The following is a 13,829-nucleotide window of genomic DNA, read 5'->3' as shown; positions in this document are numbered from 1 at the left end:
AACCTTCCGCCTCGAGGTTGCAGAGCTCGGTTTCCGTGGTGGTGCAGGGCCACCATTTTCCCTTGGCTTCGATGTCCCGTGCGCGAGCCTTGGATTTTTTAGCGGCTGCCTCCTCCGCCTTCTTCTCCATCTGTTCTGCCCCCGCGGTTTCTTCCGGGTTGGCAGATTTCCCCTCGATGTTTTTGCCAGAATCCTTTGAGGGCTCCAGCTGAACTAGGACGAAAGGGGGAGGAGGGAAAAGATAGGCGTCGCCATGATCGGCTCGGAGGAGGGAGGCAGAGTTGAAGAAGACATTTGAAAAGAGAATGCGAAGATAGCTAAACTTAGCCGGATCCAACGTTGATACCCTATTCATCCCTACCAACTACGGCGAGAAAGCAAAGCTCTGAGGGCTTACCGGAATGGATTCCGCGGTGGTCGGAGTCGCCGGTGGTGAGGTTTTGCTGCGGCGGCTCGCTGAACTTAAGAACACGAAGAACAGCGCACGGCGGTGAATCGGCTCCGGCGAACTCCGGTGCGGCGGAGGAGGAGCTCGGAGGCGGCGCTGTGCGAGAGGTGAAAATGGGGGCGAATGGGGTGATTAGGGGTGAACGGCGGATATTTATAGGCCGAGGGGAGGAGATTCGTGCTCCGCATCCTGTGGTCGGAACGCAAGCGTCGCACCGTTGGATGATCGACACGTGTCAAAAACCCTAAACGGTAAAAATGGCTAAGTATAAGTTACCGCTCAAATCGCCCGAAAATGGCGCCAAGATTGGCGGAACCGTTTGAACTTTTCGAGGTTCCAGGTAACAGTTTGAAAGGCTGTAAATTCTTGTCCAAGCAAGGGAGTAACCCGGAGACGTGTTGTAACAATGTTGTCGATGGATGAAGTCCCGCGGGATAAAGTTATTTTCCGACTAAAAGTTGGGAAAGAAAATGATATGAAGTTGGAGTTCTTCAAGTTTCCCCATGTTGCCAAGATTGTCGGAAGCCGTTAAGCTTTAGCAAGGCGGAAACAAGAGGTGAATCTCAGAGAACTCTGGGGGCTACTGTTGTGGGTATACTTCATGGGTGTACCATCGACAGTTCCTAGATCCGGCAAGTCCGGGTGGCCCACAAACGGTGGTGTGGCATGTGGCCCATCGGGCGGCCCAGCTGTTGATCATGAAGGATGAAGTCCAGCCCAGGATCGGGAAGCCGGATCTTAACCGACCTTCGGAGGAGGCCGGATCCGTGAAGGCCCATGAGGAACCCGGATCCAGTACGACGTAGATGGAAGGCGGATCCTTGACGTACATGGCAAGATATTGTACCGTAGTTAGGAAACCTGTAATCCGGCTAGGACTCTCCATGTAAACCGTAGTTAGGAAACATGTAATCTGGCAGAGTATTAATTTTGGATTTTATGTTTCCCCTTAAAAACAGCTTCAGGGTTTGATTTAGACCGGGATTCGTAAGTTCAGGGTACAAACGACAGAGATTTGGAATTAAGGGTTTATTTCACCGAACCTCTATAAATTTAAGGATTAAAATAGACTTTTTCCTCCCACAAAACATTAGAGAGACCCGTCCAAGCTTTTCTCTTGTTGACGAGATTTCCATGCACTTAGTGATGCACTAGTACCATGTTGGTATGGTGTCTGTCATAGTCTTGGAATTCTATGATTAATTTTAAGGCTTGAGAGAACAAATACCATTCATGTTTTTCTGCTTCTCTTCTTCCAAGTGTATATAAGATGTCGCGTATTTGGTGCCAGCGGACTTCAAGCATTAGCCCACACGATTCCAGAAATGGCAAGACCAAAGTACTGCCCGTTTGAGAGGACCAACTTAGCGTAAAGCACAAACGCAGTTGACTCATCGCTGGCACTTTACTTTCTATGGGAAAATGATTCTGCACTAGTAAAATAATGGATTTTAGGGATTAAAAATGTTTGGTTTGAGTGGACTGAGATATTTTTCAATTTCAGAGTTTACATTTCTAGATATTTTTCCAAACTAGATAGCCTATCCACTTTTTTCTCTTGTTGAAGAGATTTCGATGCACTATGATGCACTAGTACCATGTTGGTATGATGTTTGTCAATTCTAGTCTTTGAATTCTATTGTTAATTTTCAAACTCGAGATGATCAGTACCATGCATGTTTTCTGCTTTTAATCTGACACATGGATACGAGATGTCACGTATTTTGCGCCGTCAATTCATGCATTAGCCCACATGATTCCAGAAATTACATAACCAAAGCACTATCTTCTTGGGAGGACCAATCGAGTGTAAAGCACAAATCTAGCCGACTCTATAGCTAGAAATTGACCCTCTACGAGAATATTATCATGCACTAGTAAAATAGTGGATTCAAGGATTGGCGATAATGGTTTGAGTGGACTAAGATATTTGTCATTATATGAGTATAAATTTCTAGATCTTTCTTCAATCTATATACTCCAAGTATATGAATTCTCACAAAACATTAGAGAGAGACCCATCCAAGATTTCTATTATAGAAGATATTCCACAAACTTAGTGGTGCACTTGCACCACATTGGTATCATGTTTGTCATTTTCAGTCTTCGAGTTTCGTAGTTAATTTTCCATCTCGAGAGGACCAATGTTATGCATGTTTTTCTGGAAAAAAAAAACATGCAAGTGGATACCAGATGTCGTGTATTTGGCGCCCGTGGACTTGAAGCATTAACCACATTTTTCCACACAGGACAAGACCAAAGCACTATTTGTTTGGATGACCAATCGAGCGTAAAGGATTTAATTTCTATGGAACTATTACCATGCACTAATAAAATAGTGGGTTCCATGGATTGACAATATAGGCCTGTATGGACTGAGATATTTACCTTTTATATTTTAAATTTCTTAATATTTTTTCCAAACTAGAGAGGTGACTTGTCACAAAATGCTGAAAAGATCCGTGTAAGTTTCTCTCTTGCTGACGACATTTACATGCACTTAGTGATGCACTAGTACAAAGGTTGTATGATGCTTGTCATTTTCAGCCTTTGAATTCTATGGTTAATTTTAAAGGTAGAGAGGACCAGTACCATGCATGTTTTTCTACTTAATTATCTTCAGCCAAGTAGATACGAGATGTCATTTATCGGGCGTGTTCATGGATTTCCAGTATTAACCCACACGGTTCCCGAAATGACAAGAACACAAAACTATTGTTTGAGCGGACTAATATAGCGTAAAGAACAAACACGGATGACTCTATTGGTATCACTTGACATTCTAAGTGAATATCATGCAGTAGTAAAATAGTCGAAGTTTCCCAGTTTCTATCTTGTTGATGAGATTTTCATGCTTTATGTGTTGCACTAGTACCATGTTGGTATCATATTTTTTATTTTAAGTCTTTGGATTCTAGGTTAATTTTCAAGATCGAAAGGACCAGCACCGTGTATGTTTTTCTACTTTTTGTCTAATACGAGATGTCATGTATTTGGCGCCACTAGCTAGACTTCAAGCATCAACCCACATGACTCCATACATGACACAACCATAACACGATATGTTTGATATGACAAATCGAGCGTAGAGCGCAAGGGAAGCTGACTCTTTAGCTAGCACTTGGCACAAAAAAAATATAAAAACATGCATATACTCTTCCTCTAGAGCTTGAAAATTAACCATAGAACACACTGAAAATGACAGACATTATAACAACATGGTATACAAATATCTTATTCCACTCAAACCAACATTTCCAATTCATAGAAATCGATATTTCATCAATCGAGCTCCTCCTCTTGTGGTGCTCCAGAGTGAACCTTGTTCCTAGTCCTCCACCTCCCGTCTAGCTGCTTTGGTCGATGGCGACGCCCTCTCCTTCTCACCACGTTCCCAATGATGATGGGAAGGTTACTTGCTTTTTTTTGTTCAAATGGAAGATATAATCATTTAAATGGATCTGTGAAATTGATAATAATTTAGCATATAGTGGTTGAAATTTATGCGAATTTTTTTCTATAATTTTGAATTTAATGACAAATTTTTTATAGTATAAAAAATTATATATTATTAATTTAGGATAATGTGTTGATAGTTGTGATGAACTTGTACCAAGATGGTATGATGTTTGTCATTTTCAGTCTTTGAATTCTATGGTTAATTTTCAAGCTGGAGAGGGCTTGTAGCATGCATGTTTTCTACTTTTCTTCAGCCAAGTGGATACAAGATGTCGTGTATTTAGCACTCATGGATTTCATGCGTTAACCCAAACAATTCCAGAAATGACAAGACCTAAGCACTATGCATTTGAGACGACCAATGGAGCGTAACGCGTGAATTCTCGTGGACGCGGGCGTAAAGCACAAACGCCTCCGTGGACACAAGATTCCCATGCACTTGGTGATGCACTAGTACCATGGTGGTATGATGTTTGTCATTGTCAGTTTTCGAATTCTTTGCCTAACTTTTAAACCTAGTGAGGACTGAGGACTAGTAACATATGCATGTTTTTCTACTTTTCTTCTGCCAAGTGGATATGAGAGATGTCGTGTATTTGGCTCTCCTGCAGACCTTTTTTGCGAAAAATCAACCAATCCATTCATAATCATCAATAATCATTCACCTACACGTTTCCGTGAACGACGAGACCAACACACTATCAGTTTAAGAGGACGAATCAAGTGGAACTCGCAAATGCAGCTGACTTTATCGCTAGCTCACAACTTTCTACGGCAATATTGTGGTGCGTAGAATAGCAGCGATTCCATTTCCACGCAATATGCAATGCTGGTTTAAGTTGAGTGAGATGTAAAAGTGAGGACCAGTTGTTTTCACCCTTTGGCATCTACAAAAAGAAGTGAAAACTTGTGGTGCTTCTCTGGGCAGCCCACTTCTGATTTCTGGAAGTGGAAATAAGCCTGACCTGATTAGATTCGCAAATCGCAAGCTTCTCAGCTCACGTCCGCCTCTAATTGACAGTCGGCCTCCAGCACCCCCCCCCCCCCCCCCCCCCCCCTGCACGTCACAGGGCCATCCATTTGCTCATGTCAATTCGCTTTTGATATGATGTGATGATGTGTGATGTGAAGCCCTTGATGAATGCTCAGGTAATTAACCTTGTGCAATTAGCAGATGCAGTGCCATATCATGCATGTATCATCTATGTATATATCAACATTATTGATGTATGCATATGAAAAATTTCTACTGAACTGATGCTCTGTTCTATTTGCAAGGAAAAATCCCATAAGTAAGCATTGTACAGATGCCGCATGCCCTGCTCAATGATGCAAAATCCTAGCTAAATAGATATTGCACGCGTATGGTTGGCATTTCTTGAAATATTCGGCAGTGAGCGGTTATATAATTTTGTTAATGCTAGTCAGCGAGCTAATTACGGTCTTACAACGAGTTCGGTAGGGTGATCAGGGCACCGCTCATTTTTGGCTGGACCCATTGCTGTAAAATGTGGTGCTTTTGTTTTCATTTTAACTTCTCTCGCTTGAAAGAAAATAACTTGTATTGAAGTAGATGAGATATTCTAGGAGTGGTGTTTTGGAACATAGGAGTATAAGCTCACTCTATTTTAAAATACATCTTACATATATTTTGAATTTAAAAAAAATAAAACAAAAAAATCCGTATATACATATTCACGTGCTTCGTGATCACAAAGTCATTTCATAAAAAATCGAATTGCCATGTGAAGTGTGTAAAAAAAAATCGGTGCTAAAAATAATGTTTTTCACACGATAAATTTTCTCTTTTTTACATAGATCACAAAAAAATATTGGTTTTTTATGAAACTTGACGAACGCATATATATTATGGAGATGTACATGTAGAATTTTTTGTCAAAACTTTTCAACACTTTGAAATATGATTTTTTTGCAGAGAAAGGCGCACCCAGGAGCCTAATTGAATTTCCGAGATGTTTTATGGTACCATGGTTAACATGGGCACTCCTCATTTAAACATGCTATATTACCCGACTAGTGAAATAGTTGAGCGGTTAGGACATCGATAATCTGAATATGTATATATGCATGCAGTGCTGGAGGGTTCTGGTCAGCCGGAGGGACTTGGGGCTGCTGGACACGGTGATGGACGATGTTAGACGACTACACGCGAGGACGAGGACCTGAGAGCCCTACTTCAGGAGCATGCATGCAAACATGTTTTTCTCTATCCCTTTCCATTTGGCTATGTTTCGGAGTCATCAAACTTGCCCTAATGGTTTGTAGTAAGTCTCTATGAGGATGAGTATTGGGTTGTAAGGGCACCACTTATGCATTGTACTATTGTACTCTTGTGCCATCGTGATGGCTTTATATATAAAGTCGGGCCTGATGGTCTTATGTTTTAAAAACTTGTTATCTTTAGATAGCGATTTGCAGTGTCATATTTGTTATTTTTAGTCCTTAAATTTGGGATCTTTTTTTTCAAACTAGAGAGATGACTTCTTAGAAAACCTTGGCGACACCCTTTCAAGTTATCCTCTTTTTTATTAAATTTCCCTACACTTAGCGATGCACTGTACCGTGTCAGTATTATGTTTGTTTGTATCTCAATCTTCAAATTATGTGGCTGGTTATCAAGCTTGAGTGGACCCGTTTATAGCCTTAGAAACATGTGTGTACATTCTTCTGTTCTTTTTCTTCCAAGTGGATACCAGTTTACTGTATTTGTCACCCGCGGACTTCAAACGATAGTCCACACGATTCCATGAATGACAAGACCAAAGCACTATCCCTTTGAAAGGAGCAATCGTGTGTAAAGCACAAACATAGCTGACTCTATATCGACCACACTTGATTTTCTATGGGGACGTCATCGCGCACTATTCCACGAAAGATCAATGCAAGTTGCAGTAGATTAGATTGCCCATGCTGATTTCAGCGGACCGTAGATTAGGACCATTTATTTTTCGCGGAAAAAAAGATTAGGACGATTTATTTTCAGCCTTTTAGGATGCACGTCACTTGCCAGAGGCGGCGCATCTTGGAGGCCAAACAGGCCGTGGCCCGGCCTTTACTAAATGCAAAGCACTGATTACAACAAGTTTAATAGCCCACGTATCTGGCAGTTATTGGCTCACTTAGTCACTTTGCTTCATCAGGCTCACACTCAATAGCATGGACTGTAGGTCTGTAGCGTGGCCCTATAAGCATTTTCAGCCCATGCTTTGTCTCGCCTGGCGAGGCTAAGAAATTTCGGGGGGTGATATACACCGACCTGGTCGGTGCGGTGCACCCACCGCACACCCTCCCCAACCTGTGGGCCGGCCCAGTAATTTTTTTTTCATTTCTGTTTTCTTTTTGCGTTCGATTTTAAATTCGTTCAAAATTTGGAAATCGTCCATAGTTCAAAATGTTCAGAATTAAAATTTTGTTCAGATTTCGAAATTCGTTCAAATTTTAAAAATCGTTCGAAATTTTAAACTTGTTCAAATTTCAAAATTCTTCAAAATTTGGAAATTCGTTCAAGATGAAAAATTTGTTCAAATTTTGAAATTCGTTCAAATTTAAAAATCGTTCAAAATTTAAAATTTGTTCAAATTTCAAAATTCGTACAAGATTAAAAATTAGTTCAACTTTCGAAATTTGTTCAAATTTTATCATACTTGAACATTTTTCAAATTTGATAATTTTCGAAAAATATTTTTAGACAGAAAAAAAACGAGAGAATAAAAAAGAAACACTAAAAAGAAAACAAAAACAAAATAGAAAACAAAAAAGAAAAAAACAGAAAACAGAAAAGGAAAGGAAAAGGAGAAAAAACAGTAAAAATCGCCTAACCGGGCCGGCCCACACCGCGCGCGGGGGTGTGCGGCGCGGTGTAGGCACCGACCTGATCGGCATATAGGAATTCCCGAAATTTATCTCGGTACCCAGCCAATTAGCCGTTGGCTGCCCAACGGGCTAAACCGACACACTGAAGCTAGGCCATCGCCGCCGTCGCCATGCGACTCGTTCCTTCCACCAACCTGCGCGGAAATCCGGCGGTCGCCGCCGGCGCTCTCCGCTGCTCCTCCGCCCCTCCAGGCCTGTCTTCAAATGCAACCTCCACGCCCTCCCCGACTCGCCGCCTGGGCAATTGAAAAATTCTTCCTATCTGCTTGCCTTGGTCACAAATATTCCATCAAACTCGTGTCCCTTTTATCTCGCCGTAAGCGCGGTGCGCGACGGTGGCGGTTTCAGGAACCCTAGACGTGCACAGGGCGGTGTTCCCAGTTCCCCGCGCTGGTTGTGCTCATGGTAGGCAGTCTGATGTACACCTAGTCGCACACACCTACTGAGCTGGTCACGCCGTGAGTACTGCTTTTTCTCTCTGTTGAATAGGATTAGATGCCAAATACTTTTGTGAATTAGGAAAAACATCTTGTTATGGCGTGCTCCCTTGCGGATTGGCAGGAAGTTCTTGCACTCTTTTGTGTGTGAATACAATGCTTCTAAGTTGAAATGCCTTTGTTGAGGATTGAGGATTTTAGTATACTGTAACTCGCCTTGCTAGTGATAAGCGAACCATTCGTATTTGTTAGTAGTATGTTGCTCCGATTTTTCTGGTGCCTCCAAAAAGTTCTGATGATTAATTAGTACTATTTGTAGCACTTACAAAGTTCTATGTCCAGCTGTGAAGTTTAGATTGATCATGAAAATTCGGTTGTTGTGCCATCATGGAAGCCAGTGAGCAGGGTTCCCCTCACAGCGGGAAGTACATGTCTGCGCCTTCCACAACAAGTAATTGTTCCTTTTTTTTTAGAGAGAGTAGCAGGTGATTGTTCCCGGTGAGCTTCTCTGCCACCTGGTGGCCGAGGGATGCACCGATTGCCAGACCAAATGCAGAATAGCTCAATACTATTGCTTTATTTGTTTGAGGACTAAGCTCTGGTACCATATATGAAGTTTGTTTGAGAATTAGGCTCTACCACATACGAAAACAAAAATTGTTGGGTTAAAGGCGTGATGCCCTTTCAGGTCTCTCCTTGCGTGTTATATAGCCAGTTGTCCAGCACCGGAAGGAGATTGCAACCAAATATAGTTACTACTTTATTTACAAGGAAATATTCTAGTCTAATCTAATCAAATACTGTTTATATTTCCACCATTTTTATTTGATCTGTAACAACAAAATCCGGGAAGATATTAACTATTCTAACACATGGAGCATTTATATAGATTCACCTTCCCTCAGTAGGCGTGTGCGATACTTGTCTCTGATCGCCAGTAACCCTCTCATGGCATCACCAATCTGCATGCGATCAGTTGGCAGTTCCTTTGAACATAATATCCCAATGCGCAGAACTGAAGTGATGCATGCAGTTCTCATCTCTATGGCACTCACAGATGTAGAAGTTATTTCTGCCCCTTCACCCAGTGAACTCAGATCCACCGTGTTGGTGGCTTTGTCTCTCAGTGCTATCTCGACTTGCCTATGCAGGTTTAGATCTTGCTGAAACTCATCATCTGTTGGCCTTTTACCTGTGAACAACTGTAATAACAGTATACCATAGCTGTAGGTATCGCCATAGACGGAGACTTCATTTCCTTGACCGTACTCTGGAAGAGACACGTTTGTGATATTAGTTTCCAACCAGAAAGCGTGTTCATCATGAACACGACAAAGTGGAATTTTGTCGAAGTATTAAGTGTTTAGATGGAAATGACTTCATTACTACCTCTGTCCATAAATAAGTGACTCAACTTTGTCTAGATTCAGATGTATCTATATGTTTTTGTGTTATAGATACCTCCGTATCTAGGAGAAGTTGAGACGCTTATTTTAAGACAGATGCATGAGATAACAATGTTTTCATCAGTAAGACAAATGATTACAAAATGGGTATTTGCTTGTGTAGAATTACTCTGACTTTCTACAACTGCAAAGACAACCATAATAAGTATATAAATGGTACGAATTAAACATCATTTTCTTTATTGTAGCTCACTAGGCAAAGGTTGCAAATCAAATAAATTAGTATACAAAGATGAACAACAGTGGTTAATGGCAAACCTGGGGCAGCATATCCAATTGTTCCCCTTCTTGTAGCCCAACCACTTGATATCTCTGGGAGGCTAGTATCATCTTGATGCAAGAACCTTGCAAGTCCAAAGTCACCCACATGTGCAACCTTGTCATTATCGAGGAGAATATTGCTTGGCTTAAGATCACAATGAACTATTGGCACTGGCTTATAATGGTGAAGATATTCGAGTGCCGAAGCTACATCAATGGCAATATCTATCCTTAGGGAAAGACTGAGCAACCCCTCGCTTCCATCTTCTAGGAGATGGTTGTGTAGCCATTGTTCTAGGTTTCCATTCGGCATAAACTCAAACACAAGAGCTTTGAAGTCGAGCCCCCTGAAATCAATACTTGAGCACACGGTCAATACCTTCACAAGGTTTCGATGTCTGACGCATCTTAAGGTCTCACATTCTGCAGCAAAGCTTTGAGATGCCCCTCGCTGCTGGAGGTTGAGCACCTTCACAGCGACAATCAGTTCCTGATCGCCATTCCTCATTGTTCCTTTGTACACTGAGCCAAAGCTTCCTGTGCCTAAGAGGTTCTCAGAAGCAAACCCACTTGTTGCTTTCACTAATTCAGCATATGTAACCCTCATACATTTTCCGCCATGGAGTGATGGAACCGTTCTCATCTTTGCAAACTTGCTTCTCAAGTTCCTTTGCGCAAATAGTGCAAATAGTACTAGGGCAATGCACAAAACTGTGCTGCCTATTGAGATGGACACGACAAGCTTGCGAGACCACTTCTTGGATGTATGATTTGAGCAGGGAGGCAAGTTAAATTGGGGGATACCTCCACATAAGCCATAGTTCCCTTCAATCAGAGCTGCACTTGCGTTCAAAAATAATCCACGTTCTGGAACTTTACCTTCAAATTTGTTGAATGATATGTTTAGGGTAACAAGCCCATGCATGTCGCCGAGGAAGACAGGGATGTCCCCAGACAAGTTGTTTCTTGAAACATCAAGAACCAGAAGGCCTCTCAGCTGTGACATTGATGCTGGAATTGTGCCTTGAAATAGGTTTCCTTGCATAACAAGATACTCCAAACTTGTGCACTGAGCTAGAGAGGCAGGAATTGAGCCAGATATCATGTTGTCAGACACATCAAGAGATCCAAGATTTACTAGATTACTAAGTTCTGGAGGAAATGCCCCAGTTAACATGTTGCCTTGGAGCTTCAAGGCAATAGACAATGTTGATATGAGGAAAATCTCTTTTGGTATTGGACCAACCAGCCGATTGACTGATAGGACTAGAGACTCTAAAGGACATCTTCTAAGGATGGATGGTATGGGGCCAGTAAGCAAATTTTGGCTGAGGTCGAGTTTATTTAATGCCGTGAGATTTCCAAGTGTTGGTGGAATTGCTCCAGATAAACTATTATTTGACAAGTATAATAGACCCAGCATCCCAAGATTGCCAGTGGACTCAGGAATGTTTCCATGTAGGAAATTACCCTCCAAGGACAACTGTTGTAGGTTGACAAGGTTTCCAATTCCTTCAGGTATATTTCCCCTTATCATGTTGTTTCCCATGCCGAGACTTTGTAAGTCTATGGAAAGATTTGCTATTGAGTTCGGTAGGTACCCTTCTAGTTCGTTGTAACTCACATCTAGGTACCGCAGCATACTACAGTTTGTCAAGCTAGAAATGAAGCCCCAATCAGCATCATTCCTTGCTTCTAGTTGAGCCTCTGAGAGAATAAGTCCTGATAATCTCTTCATGGTGGCTCCAAGACATCTTGGTATTACACCGGAAAGAAAGTTGTGGCCCAATTGAATAAGTTGAAGCATTGAAGCATTGCACAGAGACTCTGGGATGGACCACTGAAATTGATTATGATCTACGACAAGTTGCTGGAGTTCTGGAAACTTATTACCCAAGTCATTCGAAATGGAACCACTGAGGTTGTTGTAATTCATGACAAAAGTTCGGAGGGATGAAAGATTGTAAACCGAAGGTGGTATAGAACCCTGGAGCTGATTTGTGTTCAGATATAACTCAATGAGAGAGCTGAGTTTTCCAACAGTGTGAGGGATTGAGCCTGTAAGACTATTAGATGTCAGAGAAAGGGTCTTGAGGAGGTTCAGATTTCCTATTGATTCAGGAATGCTACCAGTTAGGTCAGTGGCTTGGATATCAAGGAGTAGTAGAGACGAGAGGTTCCCCAGGGAAGGTGGAATCGACCCTGAGAGCTTGTTGTATGAAAGAGACAAAAACTGCAATTTCTGGAGACCTCGGAGAGAAGCAGGAACATGACCTGTCAGACCATTCGAGTGAAGAAATAACACGGTTAAATTTGTAAGATTTCCAATACATGTTGGGATTTCTCCAACTATCATGTTTGATTCCAGATAAAGACGGATAAGGCCTTTCAGGTTTCCAATCTCTACAGGGATATTTCCTGTAAGGTTGTTGTGTCCAAGATCAAGTACCTCAAGATTGTGCAGGGATGCCAACTCCCGGGGAACTGAGCCCTTCAGCACATTGTTCCTTAGTTCTATAACCCGAAGGTTTGACAAGACACCAAGCGCAGAAGGTATCACCTTTTGGAGGTTGTTGTCGCTGAGCGAAACTACTTGAAGATGCACACACGAGGACAGTGTTGGCGGGATATTCCCGCCGATGGAGTTGCTGCTGAGGTTCAGATGCTCAAGTCCTACAAGTTGTCCAATTTCTGATGGTATGATGCCATAAAAGCGGTTCTCTTGAAGGCCCAACCGCCTGAGGTAAGTTAGATTACCTATGGAAGATGCAATTGTGCCAAGAAGGTTGAGCCCACGGAGATCTAGTGCAACGACACGGCCACGGCGGTGGCCACGCATGCCACAGGCCACGCCACGCCATCGGCATATAGGGATCGACTGGTTTCCCCATGAACTCAGAGCTTGGAGTGGATCTCTTTTTATTGAAGACTTAAATGACATGAGCGCTTGGTGGTCAGTGGCGCTTGTTGTGGCAGTTTCAGTTGGGTAAAAGGTGGATAAATGCACGGGGCTGGCTGAACATGGGAGACAAACGGAAGCAAACGCAAAAAACCTCATGACTACCAAAATCAACATGTTTAAGCAACAATTGCAAAGGCTGGTTTGAAAGCTGAAAACTGCTTGTGCTTGTAAGTGATCCTTTCCTTTTGTTACGAGGAACTTATTTATAGTTATTTGACGCAAGTTACACGGTATCATCAGTGGAAGTGAATTATGATAATGCCATTACATTGAACCGCTTTATCACTATTTAACCATCCTGTTATGTACTTTTGTGTTCTACCGACTAAAAGCTAACTATCTTTATGAAGTGATGCAAGACATGATGCTTAGACATGACGTTATCGTATTTGTCATTTCTAGTGTCCTACGATTTACATTAATGACAATATCAAAGCACTAGTTTTGAGATAATTGCATAGAAAACCTTTGGAGCTTTCCATCGATGGAAGTGGCTTATCATGAGTTGTTTCATTTTGTGCATACCAAGCACGCCAAGTAACTAGCACGCCAAGTAATCTACCATGTGAGCAGGGATACGTAGTAGTAAATTCTGGAACCAAGAAGATGACGGATTTACAAGATCGTTATCAGTAGGTAGACACCATATCAGTCTCATTGCCTCCCATAGTGTGTGCGCATGAGGGCATTTAAATAAAGCATGAGCAACATCTTCAATGCCTGCATCACAGATCTTGCACCGGCAGCTCACACCGGAAACCGCTTTCCAAGAAAAAAATTTAACCTTTGGAAGCACAAAACCATGCCAGATTTTGGTCCAGCAAGGATGCTTACCATCTGGATATGAGCTCATCGTAGCTATGTCACACTGATTAGGATGAGCATTTAATGCCAACCTATAT

At 42.0% G+C, this 13,829-nt stretch overlaps 1 protein-coding gene across 1 annotated transcript; it reads right to left on the bottom strand.

Moving 5' to 3' along the window:
* Positions 1-9,061: 9,061 nt before the first annotated feature.
* LOC127311888 (receptor kinase-like protein Xa21) lies at positions 9,062-13,047 on the bottom strand. The gene is made up of 2 exons (XM_071823525.1): positions 9,963-13,047; positions 9,062-9,508 (listed from the first exon to the last, which is right to left on the bottom strand). Exons 1-2 carry the CDS (start codon positions 13,039-13,041, stop codon positions 9,120-9,122), a joined length of 3,468 nt encoding a protein of 1,155 aa, XP_071679626.1. The 5' UTR covers positions 13,042-13,047; the 3' UTR covers positions 9,062-9,119.
* Between the last annotated feature and the right edge of the window lie 782 nt (positions 13,048-13,829).

Source organism: Lolium perenne, chromosome 7, assembly GCF_019359855.2.
Source record: "Lolium perenne isolate Kyuss_39 chromosome 7, Kyuss_2.0, whole genome shotgun sequence".
Classification (NCBI taxonomy): domain Eukaryota; kingdom Viridiplantae; phylum Streptophyta; class Magnoliopsida; order Poales; family Poaceae; genus Lolium; species Lolium perenne.
This window is presented reverse-complemented; position numbering and strand designations above follow the sequence as displayed.